Source organism: Phyllostomus discolor, chromosome 1 (genome assembly GCF_004126475.2).
Source record: "Phyllostomus discolor isolate MPI-MPIP mPhyDis1 chromosome 1, mPhyDis1.pri.v3, whole genome shotgun sequence".
NCBI lineage: Eukaryota > Metazoa > Chordata > Mammalia > Chiroptera > Phyllostomidae > Phyllostomus > Phyllostomus discolor.
The window spans coordinates 67250985-67272660 of NC_040903.2; the positions used below are offsets into that span (position 1 = coordinate 67250985).

General features: G+C 40.3%; 1 protein-coding gene across 1 annotated transcript in view; it reads right to left on the reverse strand.

Annotated features, from left to right (window-relative positions):
• Positions 1-5412: 5412 nt before the first annotated feature.
• Positions 5413-21676, reverse strand: part of ITGA8 (integrin subunit alpha 8) — a 170339-nt gene continuing 154075 nt past the window's right edge. The window contains exons 28-30 of the mRNA XM_028508025.2: positions 18444-18545; positions 10215-10337; positions 5413-8331 (exon numbers count right to left, since the gene is read on the reverse strand). Coding sequence (XP_028363826.2) covers positions 8245-8331; positions 10215-10337; positions 18444-18545 — 312 coding nt within the window. The 3' untranslated portion in view covers positions 5413-8244. The remainder of the gene's footprint in view (positions 8332-10214; positions 10338-18443; positions 18546-21676) is intronic.

A 21676-nucleotide genomic window follows, 5' to 3' on the forward strand; every position in this document is an offset into this window, starting at 1 on the left:
TGAGGCCTTGACAGGATATTATATGAGATTGCTGTTTCCTAAAATGAAATTGATAAAGTCTTCTGCCATTTAGGCTTCTAGTGTTTTGCTGTGAGAAAAACTATTTAAAATACCTTGTTCTCAAACTCTGAAACCCCTGTGGCTTTGGGAGTCAGCTCTGATCTTGGCAAATGACCAAAAGAATGAATTTCTCTATTCATATATTTTGAAAATTAAAATCTATCTATCTAACTTTTTTAGGTGTTGAAGAATATTGACAATGTTTCATCATGTGTGTGAATCTAAACAGAGTTTGGAAGGTAGAAGAGGACACAGCTCTAAATCCCAACTTTGTAAACTAAATGAAGGATTCAGCTTTGTGTTTTTGTACCTAGAAGTCCTTATTATTGTTCTGGGAGGATTTAAAAAAGATCTTCAAGGTCATGAAAATCCATTCTAACTCCACTTTCTTAAGTGGTCGCCTCTCTATTTTCAGCATGGAACAGAGTAGATACTCTCAATTTGTTGAAAATGGCAGGTTGGATGATCCTGGCCTCTGGAGCAAGACAGACCTGGGTTTGCATCTAAGCTCTGCCACTAACTGTGGTGTAAACCAGCAATTTTTGACCAGTGTGCTGCAAGGATTTTTTGAAACATGCCACATAGCTGACCAGTCAGGAGCACTAATCTCTTTTTCCTTAGATTGTCAAATAAAAAAATGACAACAGCCAACACAACAACATCCATCTGGTGTGAATGAATCAAAATTATATCTATTTTTTGTCAGATCACCAAAAATATACCTTTTTGGTGTGCCACAGAATTTTAGTAATTAGTTTACATGTGCCACCAGATGAAAAATGTTGAAAATCGCTGGTGTAAACTGTCAAGCTACTTTCTTTCTCTACACTTTAATTCATCTGTAAAATGGGGATAATCCTAGAATCTGCTTCCTGTGGTGGCTGTGAGGATTAAATAAAAAATGCACATAAAGCACTTAGCAAGGGGCTTGACAGGGAGCGAGGGCTTCATGCATTCCAACTTTTATTGTTGTTACTATGACATTACTGCATCCTCAGCTCCTTCCTACTCTGCTTCCTCTTGCTCATAATGGTCCTTCAGATCCTCACTGTCAGCTAATATTTTCCCCAGGACATTCTCTTCTCCAGGTTGAATGACCCCGGGTTTCTCAAGCATTCTTTACATGCTTGAAGCTTTTCCTATTCTTTTTGCTTGTCTCTCAGTAATGAAATGCAGCCAGTGCAGCTGAGGCCTGGAGCTCACTGGCTTGTACAAACCCCTGAAGCCGAGTGTAGGGTGAGAGGCCACTGGCCAAAGGGCAACACTCAATGCCCTCCACCTGGAGTGAGAGCCACCCTCACATGTAAATGGATGGAAACTTCCCAGCAAGGACTGGGAAAGATGATGGTAGAAGGAGCAGACAGGTGAAGTGAAAACAAGAGGGAAGGTTTGCTTAGCATGCCGTGACTCTGGCCTGTTGGCCAACCCGTGAGACCAGACTACTGCCTGAGGACAGGCACCTCTCCTACCTGTGGTGCTGAGAGACCTGCCCTTTCACTTTTTTGTAAACTGCCTCCTACCACCTATTGTGCAGCCCAGTGCCGCACGCAACATGTACCCTGTAAATTCTAGTTATCTTTGTCTTATTTTCTTGGCTCCATCAGTCCCACGGTAGCAGTCTCTTCCCAGCCCTGGGTCCTTGCAGGTTTAAGCAGTGCCTCCCTGTGTGGAACGGCAGGGCCTGCAGCCCAAAGGTGCGGCCTCCCCGTCAGCTTCCCATGAACTCAGTCACCAGCACTCTGCAGTCTCCTACCACTGAGGAATCTGCTCTGTTAGATCGCAGAACTCACATTTGTTCATATTGTCCCTGAGAATAAGATGATTATTTCAAGGGAAAGGAAAAGTAGAGAATGAGAACATGAATGGCGGTGGAAGGAAATTTCAGAGCAAAGGAGATGAGTAAATTATATGAATAATGCAATTGTCGTAATCTTCCAATATGTACATGAAGGCAATAAATGAGGGAAAATGTAAATATTTATGAATGTATTATATACTGGGCAACACTAGTGTATTACCTGAATGAGTATAAATGAAAAGACTGATGTAAAGATACTCTCTTTAAGCTTTTCATATGTGGCTTGTTAAATTCAGTTCACTTGTTAAACTGTTCTAGATGATAAATAGTTTTAAAAAAAGATTTTATTTTTAGAGGGGAAGGAAGGGTGAAAGAGAGGGAGAGAAACATTGGTGTGAAAGAGAAAAATCTTTGAGTTGCCTCTTGTATGCACCCCAACCAGGACTGAATCCGCTACCCAGGCCTGTACCCTGACCAGTAATCGAAATGGTGACCTTTCGCTTTGTGGGATGCCGCCAAACCAACTAGGACACACCAGTCAGGGCTTTTGTGATGCTGAGTTGTTGAATTGCGTTCTTCCAAAAAGGTATGTTGAAGTCCTAATCCCAGTAGTTGAGATAGGTTTACATAGATAATCAAATTAGAATGAAGTCATTAGGGTGGGCACTAACTCAATACACCTGGTGTCCTTGTAAAAAGGGGAAGCATGGACATAGACACAGAGGGGAGACAATATGAGACATGCGGGGAGGACACCGTGTGAAGAGGGAGGATTGGAGTGGTGCATTTATGAGCCAAGGAGTATCTGGGGCTCCCAGGGGCTATGACAGGGGCGTAGGAACAAGATTTGCCCTAGAGCCTTCAAAGGGAGCATGCCCTGGTGACATCTTAATTTTGAACTGCTTGCTTTGAAAACTGTGACAATGAATTTCTGTTGTTTTAAGCCACCCAATTTGTGGTACTTGCAGCCCTGGGAAGGTAATATAGAGGAGAAATAAGGAGTTCTTTAAAACTGATGATGCTATAGAAATAAAAAGTGTTAAATATGCTGGTACCCAGCAGTCAACTAAGTGAATGAAAGTTGAAATGTAAAATTTGAAAACCAGGGAGGTCCATTTTACTGCTTAAAAGTAGGTCCCACCTAAAGATGGGATTGCAGGGCGATCTGCTGATCACTTGGTTGTTTCTACAACTCAGTGCACAACCAAAATAAACAACAGTGCAGAGATTTTAAGAACATTCCTACTGTGTCATATCATGGTGCTGATAGAAGTTAAATTTGAGACTTTTTATTGTCAAGAGGCACTAGTATCAGGCTACATTTCCATGTGGACTTTGGCCAACAATCATAAATAATAGAGAACTTGCTCATAAACAATTCCAAAAGGCAGTGTGTCAGGCAGATGGTATTTTGGGGGTGGGGTAGGGAGAGCTGAACATGGGAAGTAGCATTGTGTACTCAGGCCATTCTTAACTCACCATTGACTGACGCATCACTGGGGGGTTATGGCTTCACTCAGCTCTGAAGTGAGTCCAAAGTTTTAATGCTTTAAACTTCTCATGCTAAAAAAATTAGCCTTTGAATGTCATCAGAGTTCTGAAGGAGAACATCTTCTATATTTTGAGAAAAGCACTTTAGACCCCAAGTCAGGTAGATACTGTCTTAACATTCGTGGATCTCAGTGAAAGATTTTCATGTTTTGGCTCTTCCCAAGGGTGCCAGGATGCTGGGTGCTATAGAAGTAACCTGTGAGTATGGTGCAGATTTCACAGAGGAAGTATGTGCAACTAGTAAGGGACCCTGCTTTGTCACAGAATTCTGCAAGGAGCGATCCCTATCTCACTTACCCACTCCAGGCATCTAGATCTCAACTCCATGCTTAGAAAGTATTGACACAGTTAAGGGCACCCATAGAAAATGGCTGGAAGTGACAGAGATATCAACAGAATTTGTTGAGAAGACTGAGCTCTCACCGCACACATTCAACTACCAGGCACTTTACTACCACAAAAGACAGGATGAGCGTGCTTTTTCCCCTCACTTTGAGCATGTGTAGGCTTTAACCAGTGGGGCTGGCTCAGTATGGAGCCTTCCATGTGCTTCAGGGAAGTCTTACCCACTCAGACTAGTTTGTACCGGGATGGGGCTTTGATCTTCAGCACCAGTGTTACAGAATCTTAGGTCTGGTTTTGCATTGCTTCATCTGGGATACACAGGCACCCTGGACCGCCATAAGCCTCTAGATATGCCTAGGCTTTGAAGAGGGAGTGATATACAATGTGAAGTGAAAAAATCATCGTACTGCTTTCTTTCAGCAGCGAGGAGAGCATGCAGATGCTGGGTTCACCTCGCTGGGATCCATGAACGCTGGCCAGAAAAGTGGAAAGTATTTCATGTCCTATGGGGTCTGCCCAATACATTGGTCTATGTTGAACAACTGATAAATATTAGAACTTAAAATGAAGTGTGTACATTCAATGTACAGAATTCTAGTAATATTTGTAAACAAGTACCAAAATATTCTAAAATACTGACAGAAATATAAAGGAAATTGTATTATTTAAGTAAATGCAAACTGATCTAGCATTCTCAAGAAAAATATTTTATCCAGAGCTACAAAAATCTTTATATACTTTTACCAAGTACTCTCACCCTTGTGAAGTTTGTTTACTGAAATAAGTGAAAAGAAGCCTTGTGTATGAAAGTATTCAACTTAATGTTATTCACCATATACAAATCTGGGAATATCTATTCTCAATAAAAGGGGGATGATTGAACAAAGGATGGTCCACACATTGAATAGAACAATAAGTAACCATAACAACACTGTATGAACACTACAAACAGGAGAATATGGAAATCTGTGTGTCCTGAAGCTTGTAATAAAAAAATTACAAAAGATCATGTTTCCCATGATAATTACTGTGCACATATGTTCGTTCATTCATTCACTCACTCACTCATTCATTCTAGAGATGGTTTTGAGCACCAACTAGATTCCAGAGGTTGGTGCTAAGTGTAGGAGAAATAAAGGTGAAAAGATATGGTTCCTGTTTTCACTCAGGGTCAGTTCAGCTGGGACATAATCATGCAAACAAATGGAAAAGTGTAGTAATTCACAAAATGCCACTGAAGGACAGGGGTTGTTGGCCGGAGACGCAAAGGAAGGTTTCATAAAAGATGTATTTACAGCCGAAATTTGAAAAGCAATGTAGAAAACAGAAATCAGTTGTATAAGGGTGGGAATGTTACAAATGACTTAACAAAATTTTAAACATTTTTATTGAACTTTAATTTGTATACCACAAAACTCATCTATTAAAGCATATAGTTCAGTGTTTTTTTAGTATATTCAGAGTTGTGAAAACATGACTACAATCTAACTTGAGAACATTTTCATCATTCCAAAGGAGTGACATATTTTTGCTCTTTCAAATTTCTTCCAACGTTATTTTTATACTAAAGAATCAAGGTGTAAAGACAGAAACTTTGATGTCTACTGCTGCCGGAAAGTGTCACTACGCTTGTGAAACAAACCACAAGTATATCACTGTGTCTTTAACTTTTAATTTTATTAGTGACAAGGTAAATAGGTACATGAAAATCTTCACAAGATAGCTACAAATGTGTTTAGATAAAACAACAAAAAGAAGAGTTGAGTTGAATAGGGTTTCTGTGCCAACTAGTCCTTGTTGTGTATTTACTGTGTAAAAATCTCCAAGTTTATAAAACTTAATATGCCCACTTTCCATGTCCTAAAAACCAGCTTCAAGAACTTTAAAAGGTGTATGTAACATAGAGAGAGACTCTAAGAAAAGCATGACATATTATGAGTTACAGAAGCAATCAGCAATACCATGATGAGAAGCAGACACCCCTGTGCGTGGTTAGAGGATCCTGCATGTGCAGGGCATGCTCAGGAACTGACAACGGCACGGTTCACCTGACCTCAGTGTCCCCCTCCCTCCATTTGCTTCCACAGTCTAAGTGGCTGAGGGGGCTCGTGTGTGTGTGATGACCCTCTTGGAGATGTCTGTAGGTAGCAGTGCTCATCCCTTGAGAAGGGACTACCCTTGGCTGTGACTGTGTGGAAGGCAGAGTTTGTCTCTGAGGTCCTCATACCTTGCTCTGTTCTGGGTCCTGGTCTTCTCTTGGGGGCCCCTATTTTCCCCATGTGTCTGTATATGTGGTCTCGCAGGGTCCTACATTTATCTAGCTAGCTCTAAGAGTTCCGAGTACCTTCCCTGGAACTGTTAGCTTAAAAGGCAATGGGTGTGTTTTCTCAGACACCCCTTAGGACCAAAACTCCCAAGGCACTAATTTCTACTGCCTAAAAGCTAGGCACTATGACAGGAGTTAGGGCATTATTTATGGATAGACAGTCCTGTCTGAAATCCCTCCAATCATATGTGTCGATGGCCAGCTCCCTGTATAACCAGTTCTGGCTAGATAACTAACACTTCAGGCCGGAGGCTGGGGTGGGAACCTCAAAGAGCTTGAGGCACGTGCGGTTCTCACCCACAGTCAACCTCACACACTGTGAGCCAGACTTCGTTCCTGCCAGACTTGAAACCGCTACCATGACAGGGTCTAATTCACAAGCAGGAAGAATATGAACTGCATTAGCGTATTCTTCCATGTGCCTTTCATTTGGTCTCCAAGGAAATGCTGCAGCTATAGCCAAATGGCTTGTCTCCAGGTTAAGGCGTCACAGCAAATTTAGTGTCTGTGAGTTTGGCTCTTCTTTCAAATAAAGTGTGTTTGGTGAAACCGGGATACGAATTTTCCAATGGTTTTATAAACTTAAGGATTTAGGGCTGCTTGTTCTATTATACTTAATATTCAGAATATTAATTTAAAAATAACTAATGCCAGTGTAAACATGCTTTAGATACATAGGTCTATAAAATATTGCACATAAATATAAAATTTGTTCAGTATTTCTTCATAGTAATTTTCATTATTATAAAAAAAGGTACAAAGTTGTGCAGACTATATGAGTTTGGCTGGTCAACTTTACTTCAAAGATGATAATATTACACACGATTATGGATTATTTACAAGAGTTTTAAACATCAAGTTTTTGTAATGGTTAAATTCAAGATGATGGCACAATAGCTTAAATATAGATAATTTCCCAAAGTCAAGTACTATAAAGATTACCAGCAAAAATGAGTAGTAAAATTGAAATAGGCAGTTCTAAACAAAATCCTTGGGAATCTGTTTTCTAGCTTCATCTCACATCTGCATAACTTTGTATTTCCTTCCAATTTTGTTTAATATGTCTTCTCTATGTACATAGTAAGTCTGAGGTATAGTAGAGAAAATAGGTATTGAATCTGAAGTTAAATATTGGTGTTACTTCTTATAGATTTAAAAAATATGTTTACCCATATTGTTAAACTGCTTTTTTATTAACAGACTCTAGAAATTTTACCATAACTTTTGAAAACCACACAGAGTTGAGAGTACCTTGAAATTTGTGTATTGCTAATTAAGTAACTGGGGTGATTATGTTTCTTTTTTTTTAAATAAAAGGAACTATAAACACAAAAAGCTAAATGAAGCAGAGGTGAGTCCCTGGAAAGTATGAATACAAGTAAATTTCAGGTGGAAGGCGGCAAAGGAGGAAGTGAAACTACCTTCTAATACCAATTGCTTTTCCTTTACACTGTTAAATCCTAAAGAAACTCTGTTAAACAACTGATCTGCACAAAATGGTTATGTTAGAAGGAAATTTAGTGAGTGATTTTAAAAACCAGCTAACCAATCTTAATTTCCAAATCCTCTAGATGGCCAGAGTATCAGCCTAGAGAAATGGAAAATAAATAAATAACTTGTTATCCTTGCTTACAAGATTATTTTTGTCATTTCATGAGTACTTTCACAGTACCAACAACAACATATACTTGTCTCCCTGAGCCGTAACGTCACTAGAAATACTTCTTTTCCATAGGGAGGTGTCAAATATTCCGTTGGATACAGTAGTGTTGGAAGGTTCAGTCCTAGTTCACCTTCTAAATTCTATTGTAATTCAGACATTTGCCTTTGTGACTTAGACTTAGGTTGGACTTACCTGGAAAGCAGCCTCGGGTCCCACACCCATTACAAAGTGTCTGCTAGATACAGAGTGACTCAAGCGAAAGCAGTCTCCCATGACGGCCGGCTGTTTCTACAGTGTCAAAGGTGTTCCCTCTCCCGAAAGGCTCACTGTGCTCCGCAGCGATGTCTTCAGAGGGTGGTGTAGATGAGGTGGTGTTTCCCAGGGCCCTTCCGTTTCTTAGGACACTGGCAGGTACAGGAAAACCTTTGTTTAACCTTTATATTCCTTCTTTTCTTTGGACAGGACCAGTGATGGAGTTTTTTGGTCTCTGGGTTTTCCTTTTCACGCACCAGGGGTTTTCTCATTTGTCAGTTGTTCCCTGTCATTCATTTCATCCTGGGGGGGTCTTGATCTGTCGAAGAATCCACACTGTGAAAAAGAAAAACAGGCTGTAAAATCAAGCTGTTCTGGGAATTTGTGAAACCCTTCATGCTAAGAATTTTTACTTTATGTATTTTCTTTAATATTTTTATTGATTGATGTGAGAAAGAGACATTGATTTGTTGTCCCGCTTATTTATGTATTCATCCATTGATTCTCATATGTATCCTGACCAGGAATCAAACCTGCAACCTTGGTGTATTAGGATGATGCCCTAACCAATGGAGATACTTGACCAGGGCCTCACTGTATATATTTCCTAAAGAACTTAGAGCTCTTGAAGACAATCTTCCTGATTCTCCACATTAGGAGATGGAAACAAGAGCATTTACCTGCAGAGGAACTCACCGCATAGGGCACAGTGTTCGTGTCCTTTCTCCTGCCATGTCCGGAGAGGGGGAGGATGTCCCTGTATTTCGGACCTTGTGTCTTTTCCTGGGACTATAGTAACACAGCCCAGGGATCTCCTCTCGCTTTTCTGTCTGTTTTCTGGAGCCAGCAGCGGCACTAAGTGCTGACCAGGGAAAGGAGATTCTCTCCTGAAATATACTGTAAGCTCCCTCAGGATGGGTTATCGGAGGAGGTCAGGGGATCCCTGGGTGTCCCTCTGTGCTTGGGAGAACATATAGTCTATAAAGGAAAATTAGATTGGCCATTTTTTAAAATCCCAGAACATCTTAGAGACTTTGCAAAGATTAACCAGGAACTCAGAGAAGAGGGGATTCTGGAGTGTTTTTCCTCCTGAATTTCAAATTAGTATTTGGCATAGGAGAATATCTTTTCCTAGAAACCTGGAACCTCAGTTTTTGTATTGTCTCTTTACTAGAAGCCCAATTCATTGATTTTGGCTTATAACCATCAGGTTGTGTTTCCTTTGTAGGCTGGGCACAGTGTTCTGCCAATTGGCGCATGGAGCTGTAACACGGGCGTACGGTCGCCATGCATAACAGACTAACACAAAAGTCTGTTGTTAAGGTGCGTAAGACTATGTGGGCTGAGAATGTCACACAACAGCTGATAATGACCGGGAACGCCTATATTTAACACAAAAGGCAAGGTTTTCTCAGTTTATAGGTCTACTAAGCATCCTGCATATTGTTTTAAAATAGAAATAAGCTATGATTTTTGGAGAACCACAACAATAGTGGTTAATTAAGATGTGACTGGATTAATTACTCTGATAGTTATGTAATTCTGACATGGTTTTTATTTTGGAATGGAAAGCTCTGTGAAACTTGGCAGTCATGTTTGTTTTGGGGCCAGAAACTAATTTCTACTGTAGACTTTTAGAACAAACTTGAGTAAAACACATGAAAGAGTATAGGCTTCCTAATGGAGATGAACTAACTGGCAAGATTTAGAAAAACAAGTCTAAGAATATTATTATAACATGCATAATCTATTTGCCCTCCTTGATAGTCTAAGTCCCAATTAATTACTATGTTAATTGTATCTGTGTAGTGCTTATAAGGAAAAATCTCAAAGGGCTGTTGATAGGATCATTTCAATAAAAACCTTAAGATCTTGGTTAATTAAATAAGAAAATGAAGTCTTAATAACATTATCACCCCAAGCATATTGGAAAGATCACAGGTCCTAGTTAATACAGTCTAATTTTCTCTATATTCGTTTACAAGAAATCTCAAGATTAAAGCCACATTAAACATGCCCATTCTTCTTACATGCCAGCTACACGAGTACTGTTTGTCCAAGCAAATAAGATACAACGTTTCTTTTATGTTTTTTAGAGTGTTAAAAACAAAACCCAAATCACACCTCTAGCATTGTCTTTTTAAATCCTTAGATATATTGTTTTAAATCCCTTCAATGACACCTCTACTCAAAAAAGAAAAGAAAGTAAAGAAACTTACCTTCCATAAAGCTAAGGTCAAAATGGCCAGGACCAATAATCCAAGAAGTATTGCTAGTATTATTACCCACAGTGGGATTGAGAAGGAAACATTTGGGGTTGCCCAAATAACTGACGTCTTAATCTGAAATGGAAAATAAAGCAAATGAGCTCTAATTTGAAAAATCCTCAGTGAAATGAAGCAGTAGTTACCAATATAATAATGTAGGAGTTGGTTGTGAAAGGATTCATATAAAAAATTGAAATCATCCTGAGACTGAAGGGGCTATCACACTTGAACATGGACCCTAAAAACTCACACATTCTTACATTTCCCAGGTTGGGGGAAAGTCTAATTGCAGATACTGTGTGGATGTTTAGCTTCAATAGCACAAAAACCCTAGAGCAGAACTGAGGTGGACCAGGAACAACGGGTAGAAAGACATGATCTTAAATTGGGCTGGACCTTTCCTGGCAATGATGGCTAAAAGCAGACCCTACAAAAGGCCAAGTCTATCCACTCACGTTTCTCCACCAAACTGAGCTGACCTCACTGAGAGGTGAGCTTGTGAACAACCCCAGATTGTTGGGGGTGCAGGAAGGTTGGAAATCCCTCATCCAACCCCTTGTTTTAAATGAATTAAATGAGTCCCAGAGGGTAAGGGAATCACATAATAGTCGATGCCAGAGCCTCTTTACCCCTGGGTTCTGCGCCCTGTCGATGAAGGACAGCCCAGAGCGTGAGGCTGGGCATCTGGCATTTTGTGGACGTAACTACAGTAAGTGAAGTGAACGCTAATCGTCCTGAAGCTTCCAAGCTGCCTTTAATCCTAAATCTAATTTTCAGATGCCACGGGAACTCATTTCATTCCCCATGGAACTAATTTCATTCCTTACTGTCGCAAGGGACCTTGGAGGTAAACGAGACCTTCCCAGCGGGACAGCGTGCTCTGTGTCTGTGAACCATGCCGCCCCACCACATGGGCTGAAGAAGCTCTCCTACTGTGTGTATGTGCCAGGAGCCTGTGCCCCTGGACAGCCTGAAGGTAGAGAAGCTGCCGACCCCCTGACAAAACCAAGGAGAGACCCCACCTTGTGGCTAACACCTTTTGTCAGAGAAAAGAGAAATAAATATATTCTTAGATCTAAAATGTTCTTCACTGAGGCAGGTCCATCTGGTTCCATGGCCACCGCTAAACTGCTTGGAGTGATCCCTGCTTTAACTAAGCTAGTTGGAAGGATCACGAGTGCACTCCTGATGCAGGCTCGGGAACTCTAGGCCACGCTTCTCTAACCCACCAGCGAGGAGAGGCTGAATTCATGGTGGAGGTCGGGGGCTCTCAAACGTTCCCTGGCTGGGGTCATACAGCTGTCTTCATAGCCTGCGCTCTGTGTTGGGCCCTGACCCCACTCCTTCTTTGCTCCTGCCTTCTTAACCAGATCTGAGCATCCTGTGCATGCTCTTCTCAGCTTGTCAGGGTTTTATTGCTCCTTTCATCTCAGCCCACTTCCTCTACACAACAGACACGCTGAAGACTTAATTCATTGGATTCTCCAGACACAGATACCATTTATATTTAGACCAAACAACAGAATCAACAGTAGTGAAACTGCTCATCATTCCACAGGGACGACAGTGCCCAGCCCTGGACTGCGCTCTCCAAGAGAAAAAGGCTGGCTATAACCTACTCGCTGTTATTCTTTCTTTCTTGATGATTCACTTTCCATGCCAGAGATGTCCAGGTGTCATCCAGCATGTCAGTAGGAAGCGTGACATTCCGTGACCACACTGACATCACCCTCACCCTGCTCGCCACAGTTTAGGGACAGGCCACTTGGGGCAGATACTGAAGAAGCACATCCCAAGGGCTCAAAGCAGTCACAATGCCACCCGGATTCTGCTGCCTGAGTAATTGATATAAAAACTGTCCTTTCGTGTGTCCTTTCTTGTAACAGGAGCAAGTCAGAGACTAGATCACTTCTTCATCAGTTCTTTTATATCCCTCTCCCTTAGTGAATTCCATCTGATAACATATATGAAATTAGCACAGTCTTAACATTGTGAGGAGCTTGGAAAGAGGGCGTGAAGCGGTATTTTAAAATGACCCTTTTGCTATTGGAAGTAGACTGACACAGTTTTGGTAATGAGAATTTCAGAATTTTGGAACTAAAAGTGAGGGCAGTGATCATGAACTCACAGGCCAGTTATACTGTCCCAGGAGAGAGAAAATTAGGAGTCATGTAAAATTCTCAGGTTCCTTATTTTTTTCCTCCATAAGCTTTAAATCCATAGAGGAAATACATTTTTAGTCTATATTTTGTGCATGTGTTAATAGGTAATTTACAGTAAGACAGGCAACAATGCTTCTTGATTTTCCTTGTCATGATTTACCTTAATATTTTAAATTACCTCCCACTGTTGCAGGTTAAACATCGGAAACAGTTCTACTTTTGTAAGTAAAAACAAAACAAAACAAAACAAAACAAAAAAACGCTGAAAGCTGCTGAAGTTGACATAAAGACCATAGGCTGTTCAAATTTTTAGTGTAGTGAAAAAGAACGGAAGGAGGGGACAGCCCCTGAGTCCTCTGCTAGGTCTCTGGCCGCTCTGTTATTGCGGGTTGGCAATAACGACATTGTTGTCGTTACCTTTGGTGCGTCTGCAGAAAGGAGCAGGGCAGGCCCCTTTCCAGGAACTAATGGTATGTGAAGGTTCGGGGTTTTTTTGCAGAAGTGATGGAAAAGTAGGAATAAAACATTAAATGGAACAGGATATGCTTAGTAGGGTCTTTTGAAGCAGAAAACACCTTTATTTGATGTGATTACAAAATCTACTGGGTTTTTTGGTTTGTATTCTCTTCTAAAGATGCTTACAGCAGCATCTTTAAAAAGTGGGAGAGTGGACGATCACTACTGTCCTTTTCAGTTCCAACATTCTGCAGTTCTCATCACCGCACTGTTGTCAGTCTGCTTCCCGGAACCTCCTGTTCCTTTGAAAAGTGCCACTCCATACTCTTTCTCTGAATACTTTAAGTGTTAGGGTTACCCATGTTGTATATCTTTCCAATATGTCACCATGTGCAATTAACTAAGAGGAAAGAACATAAAGAATTTTAAAAATAGGCAAACTTGGAGCGACTGTCCTCCTGCACTTGCATTCTGCTGTCCTCGCTGGCTGCCTCTATCACATCCATGTGGCCCTGAGGCTGCCCCATCTTCTCAATCAAAATGGGTGCCGCTGCAAAGACTTTCCTGGGCCCCAGCTGCTTTCCTAAACTTCTTGGTGCACAGTCACGAAGCCGCTGCACTAAGGAGAGTGCAAGCACAGAAAACCAATAGTAGTGCCCCAGAGCGCTGCTTCGGGTTCCCCGTGCAAGGAGCTGCTGCACAGAGGTGGGCAAGAGGCCCACGTGGCCCGTCACTGAGACAGTCCCAAGTCTTGGAAAGAGAGGTCTTTGTAAGAACACAGTGATTTGGGACCCACGTGACATGCGTCTCATCTGTAAAAGGCAAGGGGGCACTTCCTCTGCAGGTGGAAACAGGTGAAGCAAAGTTTCCCCTGAGACTTGACGTTCTGTATAAACAAACTAGAAACTTGAGCTGCAGGGCAAGCTAGAAAGGAAAACACTTAATTGATCATGTGTCTAGGACTGGAATTTATTTAAATCTGTATTAGTGCTGTGGAAATTATAGAATGGTTTGGGGAAAGCTTGGCAAAGAAATAAAATGTTGGGAAATACCAAAAATTTGTTACTTCTAATATTTGTGTTTCTTGTAGCTCCTTTTGACAAGCACACAAGAAGCTTACATTAGCCATTGGATAATAAAGAATGAGAAAAAGAGGTCTTAATTTTTAGAGTTTCTAATGACTAATTACTGGCTTACAGTAAGAATTTTTCATTCGTTTCAAGTAAGACTTATGAAAGGCCCCCCGTCCTCTGTAGCGCTGCAGGTGCTCTCAGCAGCTCCGAGCTGGAGTCTCCTGTCGCCCTGCTGCGCCTCAGTGCTGTCCACCAGGAATGTAATGCAAGTCTAATCTAAAATTTTAAAACTTAAAATGAAAAAAATCTCCACTGATCACACTTAAAAAAAAAAGGAAAAAGAAAGATGGGCCATTAATTTTAATGTACATTTTTATTTAACTCTAAATATCAAAACTATTTTCAACATGTAATTAATATAAAAATATTCCTAAGATATTTTACATTCTTCTTTGTTTTTACTAACTCTCTGAATCCCAGTGTATATTTAATAGTTGCAGCACATAACAATTGCTAAATTTTCAATAAAGTGAAATATAGTCTTACCAAAACAATAGAGCTATGTTTAATGGGAAAAAAATATTCTATACAGCTGCAATTTGAAGCTTACATTTAAATGAGTTAAAATGAGATATAACATATGTTTTGGACCATAAGGCGCATGCAGGTTTTAGAGGAAAATAGGGAAAAAATTTTGAAGCAAAAAACGTGGTAAAATATTTAATAACATAAATAACATAATATTTCACCAATGTAAATGTAAACAGAACTCAATAGCAGTGTTAACAACCATTATTCCTCCCAAATTTGGTGGGCAGGGGGAGGGGTGGTGTCTTGTAGTCCAAAAAATATGGTAACTATGGGTTCAAGTCTTCAGTCACACTCTCATGTTTCTGGTGCTGGATAGCCAGGTCCCACACTGGACTGAACAGCTCTCAAATGCCCTGTGTCATGGCCCACGATGCTGTGATTGGCTGAATTAGCCATGTCTGACATTCTTTCACCAAGAAGGTGGTCCTGAGGCAGAGAACGGGATGTACTTAGGACTAAAGGTCTACCTTCAGAACACAGGCTTGTGATTGTGTATTTTAACTGCTTTAAGAAAGAACAGTAATGTTGAGTAACTGAAATACTTCAAATTTAGGGAGGAAAAAATGACTTGCATGCTAACAAATCAATGAACTGTTTTAAATCATTTTTATGTATCAAGAACCTGTAGTTATTTAAGGAAATAGTATACAGTTTTAGAAATTCACTTATTATAATTATCTGCAATTTTAGGAGAGGGGATCAATAAATTGTAAGCGGTTTAGATTTTCTTAAAGTGATGGTAAGTAGGGAACATCTAATCTTACATTCATTATGTCATAAATCTTGTTGTTCTTTATTATGGTTGAAAGACCATAAATAAATCTTTAATAGGCCCACATTTTCTCTTTGACATTTATGATATGTTTTTGTATATTTTGACAAAAAAACAAGGTAAAAGGAAAAAGTTCCATCGTATTTGCACTGTAATTAATGTTGACATCTGTATTTATGTATCACAAAATCTAGTGTAAACATTCTTTAGTGGGGTCACAAGGATGTTTTAAGTAAACGTACCAAGACACCCTACCTACAGGGCCATTTTCACATAAAATGGACCACTGAACACACATTTTAACAGTGTTCAAATAGCCCCTGTGAGATAAATAGTCCCCATCATAGATTGTTCAGTGTAAGAATTCTATTTTAAGCTGCTGAAGTTTTGCTGAAAATCAAGTGTATTCACAGTTTATGAATGACTTTTTAAATAAGGGTTTTCATGACATACTCGTATTTTATAATAGCCAACTTCAGAGTAATACTGGACAATAACACTCTCTTCTAGATGTAAATTATGGAATTTGGCTTTAGTTGCATGGAACACAAATGTCAAAATTAATTGGTAAGCAAACAGAAAAAAGTGTTCAAATAATGGAGGGATTTTTTCCTGCTGTGCTATAATGAATTGGTGTTCGGTCCTATCCCTCTGCTTCATGCAACCTTCCCTTCGCCTCTGAACATGGCAAGCATCACGGCACATGAGGAGCTCATTTTTACCAACACAGACACTCTGCAAGAAGCAGATGGGACTGCTATTTCTTCAACATGGAAAGCTTATAGAGGCCTCGAGAAATGCTTGAATTATGGCCATGTTGAAAGGAAGTATAAACAAACTAATCATCCCACACAAGGGCCTAGGAAAACAAGCAAATACTCTCTAGTCTCATTACGGAAGGAGGAACTGAGAGACGTTCTCCCCAGGGGCAGAGAAGGGACTGGAGCTCTGATGGTTTTCAAGCTACTGATTCCAAGCAGTTCTGTCGCCTTAAAGCAATCCTCTCCTTCTGGGCCCTTTTCAAGATAAGAATGGCAAGACTTTTGAGATTTCACTATAAAAAGTGTCTGAATGTTTTTCCAATTACACTTAAGTCCTCACTTAACATCATGGACAGATTCTGTGACTTTAAGTAAATTTACATATAATGAAACCAATTTGACCATAAGTTAACTGATAGAAACGAAAGTTAAGTTCCTAGGCATCTTAACGTTGTAACTGAAGAACACGGAACAAAACATTGTAATTCCAGGACCTGCTGTTACCTTTCCACAAATGGTGTGGTAAATTACCTACATCAGATAACACGATTGTTTTTTTTACAAATGCAGTAACAAGGGCAGTGGGGGTGGGGGAAGCATGTATTTGATCATTTTGTGGATCTTCTGAGATGAGTTGAGAACAGCAGGCTGTCACCTGTGGCCAGCACGGAAAGATTCAATACTGTTGATGGAATCGACTGTAACATGTGTTTCTGTTAATGAACATGTGCTCAGAGACAACAAAAGGGCCCAGATTTATCTCCCTTAGAGCTACAAGCCTTTGAACCTCTCTGAATGAACATTCTATATTAAAAACCCAAAGCCTCGATTTTCTAAGCTGAACATAAATCCGGACTGTAACAGACGTCTTGTGAAAGACAGGCGGGCTAAATGAAGAAAGATGTGGCAGCGCTTGCTTTAAACTGCCATTGAGGTTTGCTGGAAGAGTTTGACTTTGCAGTCTATGGATGTGTCCGATGCTGGGAGGGTACAATTACTTTATTCTGGGTACAATGCTAAGGCTTTATATACATAATTTTATTAATTATTTCAACAATTCTGTCAGGCGAACATGGGTGACAGCGTCAGCAAAGTGGAGTGACTTCCTGAAGGTTTTCCGATTAGAGTGGGGTGGAGCCAGGAAAAAGCCCAGGAAATGGGCTTTTTGAAGCTGTGTGTTTTCCTCTGAGCTGCCTGCCTGTGCTAGCGGTTCTCAGTGCCGGTTTCCCAGCACTGACAGTGTCAAAGCCTCACTTCAAACACACTTAATCCTGGTGGTTGAGGTAAAGACTTTAAAGTTGCATGAGTGACGACTCTTGAATACTTAGGGTTGGGAATCACTAATCAATGGATTGATTTAATTTAAATAGTAAGGCTATTAAAATTAAAAGTAGTTAGGCTAGAAAGATTAAATATTGCAATTCCATCTGAAGACCTCTGATGTGAAGAAATTGTGGTGGTATCCTTTTGTACACCATCCAAAGCGATGGTGCTCCAACGGTATTATAAACATGGTACCCGATGCTTCTGACAAAAGGCAGGTCTGCAGGGTGGCCTGTGTCTGTGTGTCTAACAACTTCCTAGGTGGTGTTGGGGGTTGGGGGTTTGTAAACTGCACTTTGCGTGACAAGGATCTGGGGACCAGAGTTGTCAGTGTCTGTGGGGGGCCAGGAGATGGAGGTTTAAACCTTACTATTGTTTCTAGGAGCCCTGGCTGTGGTCACTTTCACTGTGGAGGCAGAGTTTTGGGGCCACTGTCTGCTCCACCTCTCTCACCCATTTCCCCCTGTGCTCTTCATGGCCTTGTTGGGCTGCTGAGGATGCTAGCAGTTATGCTGTGACAGAGACTTGGGGGCCAGTGATGTTAAATAGCCTCAATTTTTAAAAATAAAATGTCACTCAAATGAAGCTCATAGTATACTTTTTACTTTCCAGTAAAAATTACAGTTCTTTGCATTAAAGGAAAGACCACTGTCCAATGTCATGCAGCTGGTCTCCAGCATCTGTCCCTAAGGAAGAGTTTCTACCTTCCCTACTCACTCATGTTAAAATGAAGCAATCAGTACAATTTCATTACAGTGATCATTGCTATCTGGACTTCTCTGAACCGAAATAGCTTGATTGAAAATGATATTGGTCCTGCCCTGTGATTGTTTTTGTGGGTGGGTGGAGCATAGAAACTACATTAAAAGTTTAAAAATTTGATCAAATGACACTAAGTAATTTCCAGACTGGAAGAAGAAAATAGTGATCTGAAGGGGAAACTGTTCTCAAGTCAATGTAATCAGCACTTAAACCTAGCACAAGCTAGAACAGTGATTTAAAAAATAATTATTTCAATGCCTATATACTTTTAAGATACTTACTGCTATGCTTCCCTCTGGGAGTTTTGCTGGCTGATCTTTATAAGGCATCTTCTTAACTTTGAAGGACACCAGGGATGCAAGAGAATAGGGATCATTTTTTCTCTGAAATTAAAAATATTTATTTAAGTATATTTCATAGAAAGCCTTTAAGAGTTATACTGGCAGCTACCCAATCATTTTTAGTGTTTTCCATTTCCAAAGCAAAACTTCTTCCTTTCTTCCTTTTCTTTTACTTTCCCCCATCCATCCATCCATCCATCCATCCATCCATTATCCATCTATCTACCCATTTATCATCCATCCATCATTCTTCATCCATCATCCATCCAATCATCTATCATCCATCCACTCATCCATCATCCATCCAGACCCATCCATCCATCACCCTTTACCCATCCGTCCATCCACCACCTGTTCAGATAACCATCCATCTATCCATCCAACCATTCATCCTCTTCTTATTCTTAAAGAGAATCTGTCTTCTTAACAAAAGACTTGGTACAATAAAGTTAAAATAAAAAGCAGAAAATGAGTCCTAAACAGTAATAAGTACAATGATTTATATAGTTGCTACTAGTGAAGAACAAAGGGGAAGCACAGTGAGCTAAACATTCTTGTCATAGAGGGAAATAGTTTAGAGAAAAAACTGGTGCTGAGTTGTAAAGAAATTTATCACATTTCACCTGATACAGAAGACTCAGAGCACTGTCTCAATCTCAGTACCATTAAGATTTTAGGTTGGCTGGGGGACTGTCCTGTGCAATGTAAAATGTTTAGTGGCATCCCTGGTCTCTACCCACTAGATGCCAGCAGCACCCCTCCATGCCCAAGTTGTGACAACCAAAAATGTCTCTCATTATTGCCAACGTTCCTTCAGAACACAAAATTCCTCTAATTAAGGACCACAGACCTAGAGCCATACAGTGTTTTTGACAGAAGTTTTCAGCAAAAGTTCTTTTTGTTTAATTGGTTCTCATTTTAACTATTGATTAAAATCAAAGGAAAATATTCTAGAGCAAATCAAGAAGAGACATTCTGAGAACTTAAGCTTCTGTGCTTCTCCTCCGTTGAACTTGAGGAAGTGACTACACCTATCCAGCGGGAGCCTGGGCTGGCTCACGTGGCTCTTGAGAGACTGCTGAAGTTTCAGGAATGGTGAGTACCAGTTGTTAAATAGAGCCGTTATTACAATTTACATTACAGATACATAAACTTCAGTAATTATATTTTTTAAAGGTAGTAACAACTCAGTACTTACCACTTATTTTATTGCACTTTACTATTACTTATTCTCTAGACATTATTTGTGTCTGTTGTGTCTGTGAGGGGAAACCCTACATGGTGGTGAGCTGCAGATGCGTCTCTGCCCAAGCCCACATTCAGCAATGCTGGCAGCTTGAAATCAGTGCTCGGGGCAACATTCACACCGCGGGAATCAGCAAATGCTACATGTTGGAGCTTTTCCCTCCATGGAGTGCACTGTATTAAACATTTACCAGCATCTCACTACCCATGAGCCAATGTTGGTTTTCTTGAGGCTAGTCTAACAGGTTAGATTGTAATAATTTTGTTTAAATTATTTGCATTTTTAAAAAGTTTATTTTCTTCTCCTATGACTGATTTTTTTTCTTCCTCCAATAAACCCCACTTATTCTGTGTGGTAAGGACAGGCCAGAGCATGTAAAACTTTTGTATACTCAAAAGCACCACCTTAGTCTTTTTCTTTCTTTCTACCCTGACATTCCAGGATAAGTAACTCCATTCACTTAGAAAAATTCTTTGTGGCTGTTATTTGGTTGGTTATTCTTCTGATGTTCTTTTTCCTCCTGGCATTCCCATTTCAGCTGAAAGCTGGATTTTGTTTGTTTGTATGAGAGGTATTTTTTTAAATGTGGAAATTTTTGCTCACAAATTCGTGTGTGTACTTGGTGGTTTAAATCTACTTTCCTTATCATCCTGACTGGTAGACACAGAGCGAAGACAACACACTCTGGCAATGAGGTTCCATGCATGAGGGTTACAACTACCTATGCAAATGTGCATCCACCTCTCAAAGCCCCAATGCACAGGTTTTCTTTAGCCTCCAAGTTCAATAAAAAAAATGACAGAAAATAATTGTCTTGCTCTCAAAGTCTTGTGCTTGAAAAAAAATCATGGGAGAAGTCCATCTCTGTATGGACTCTAGATGGGAAGTTTTTGTGCTATGTGATTCTGCATTTATGAATATTAAAGCCTCTTAGTGCATAAGAGGTGGGATTTGAACTGTGGAATGCAGAACATGGAGAAACACATTTCTCTGAGGACTTTCTTTCACTGACAGCCTTTACCACCCCTGTTCTCAGCCACAGTTTGATTCCTCCTCACATTTTCCATTCATCGCCATTCTTTATTGTCATTTCCTGTGGTTCACTCCCCAGCTCGCTTTGCTGAGCTTCAGAAACACCTGGGATTGGGCTCAAGATTCTGATTCATACTCTAGGATGAAACTGTAGTTGTCATACACTGTTTGGAATTTTCACATTGTTGTTTAACTTTTTACTTTTCTCTGTTACTTTTCTCTCCAACAAGAGCATACAAAAATGAATGGCATAAACCACGGAATGTAACATTTGTAACATTTTTCCATAGCACCTAGCACAGCACACACAGGGGGGCTTCGGTAGTTCTGGCTGACTGACCACACGGATGGACAGTGAATGAACAGGTCAGATGGGGTGGTTACCCACAACCTTCCCACCCCACATTAATACCCATCTGATAAACAATACAACTCATGGAGTGTTCTGTTCTTTATCTTAAATTATTCTCCAAAACCAAGGTGTCTCTATGCTATTCAGTAAGAATTTTTTTTTCATTTTTAAAAGATGCTCTGGAGCTGGAAAGATGAGAAATGTGAAGTATTAGGCTATAGGTGGCTTGGTTGGCCTCAAAGAAAGACACGCTAGTGCTGTGGCTGTTAGGGTGTAGGCACAGCACAGGTGAGCATTTAGTTCATGAACGGCAATGAGGAGCAGAGTCATAGTATCGATTCCATGTTGTAAGTTGAATGCTTCCAGCTGTGCTCTTTATAAAGCAACTGTAGTTTTCTTATGTTAAACAAAATCTCTTCTATGTAGTAATCTCCTCATGTAATAGCAATCGCTGCCACATTGTAGGCAATTTAGGATTAAAAAAGCAGCTGGAGTTCAGACTCCTGGACAACATCATGGACCTTCCACCAGCTAGACAGCTAG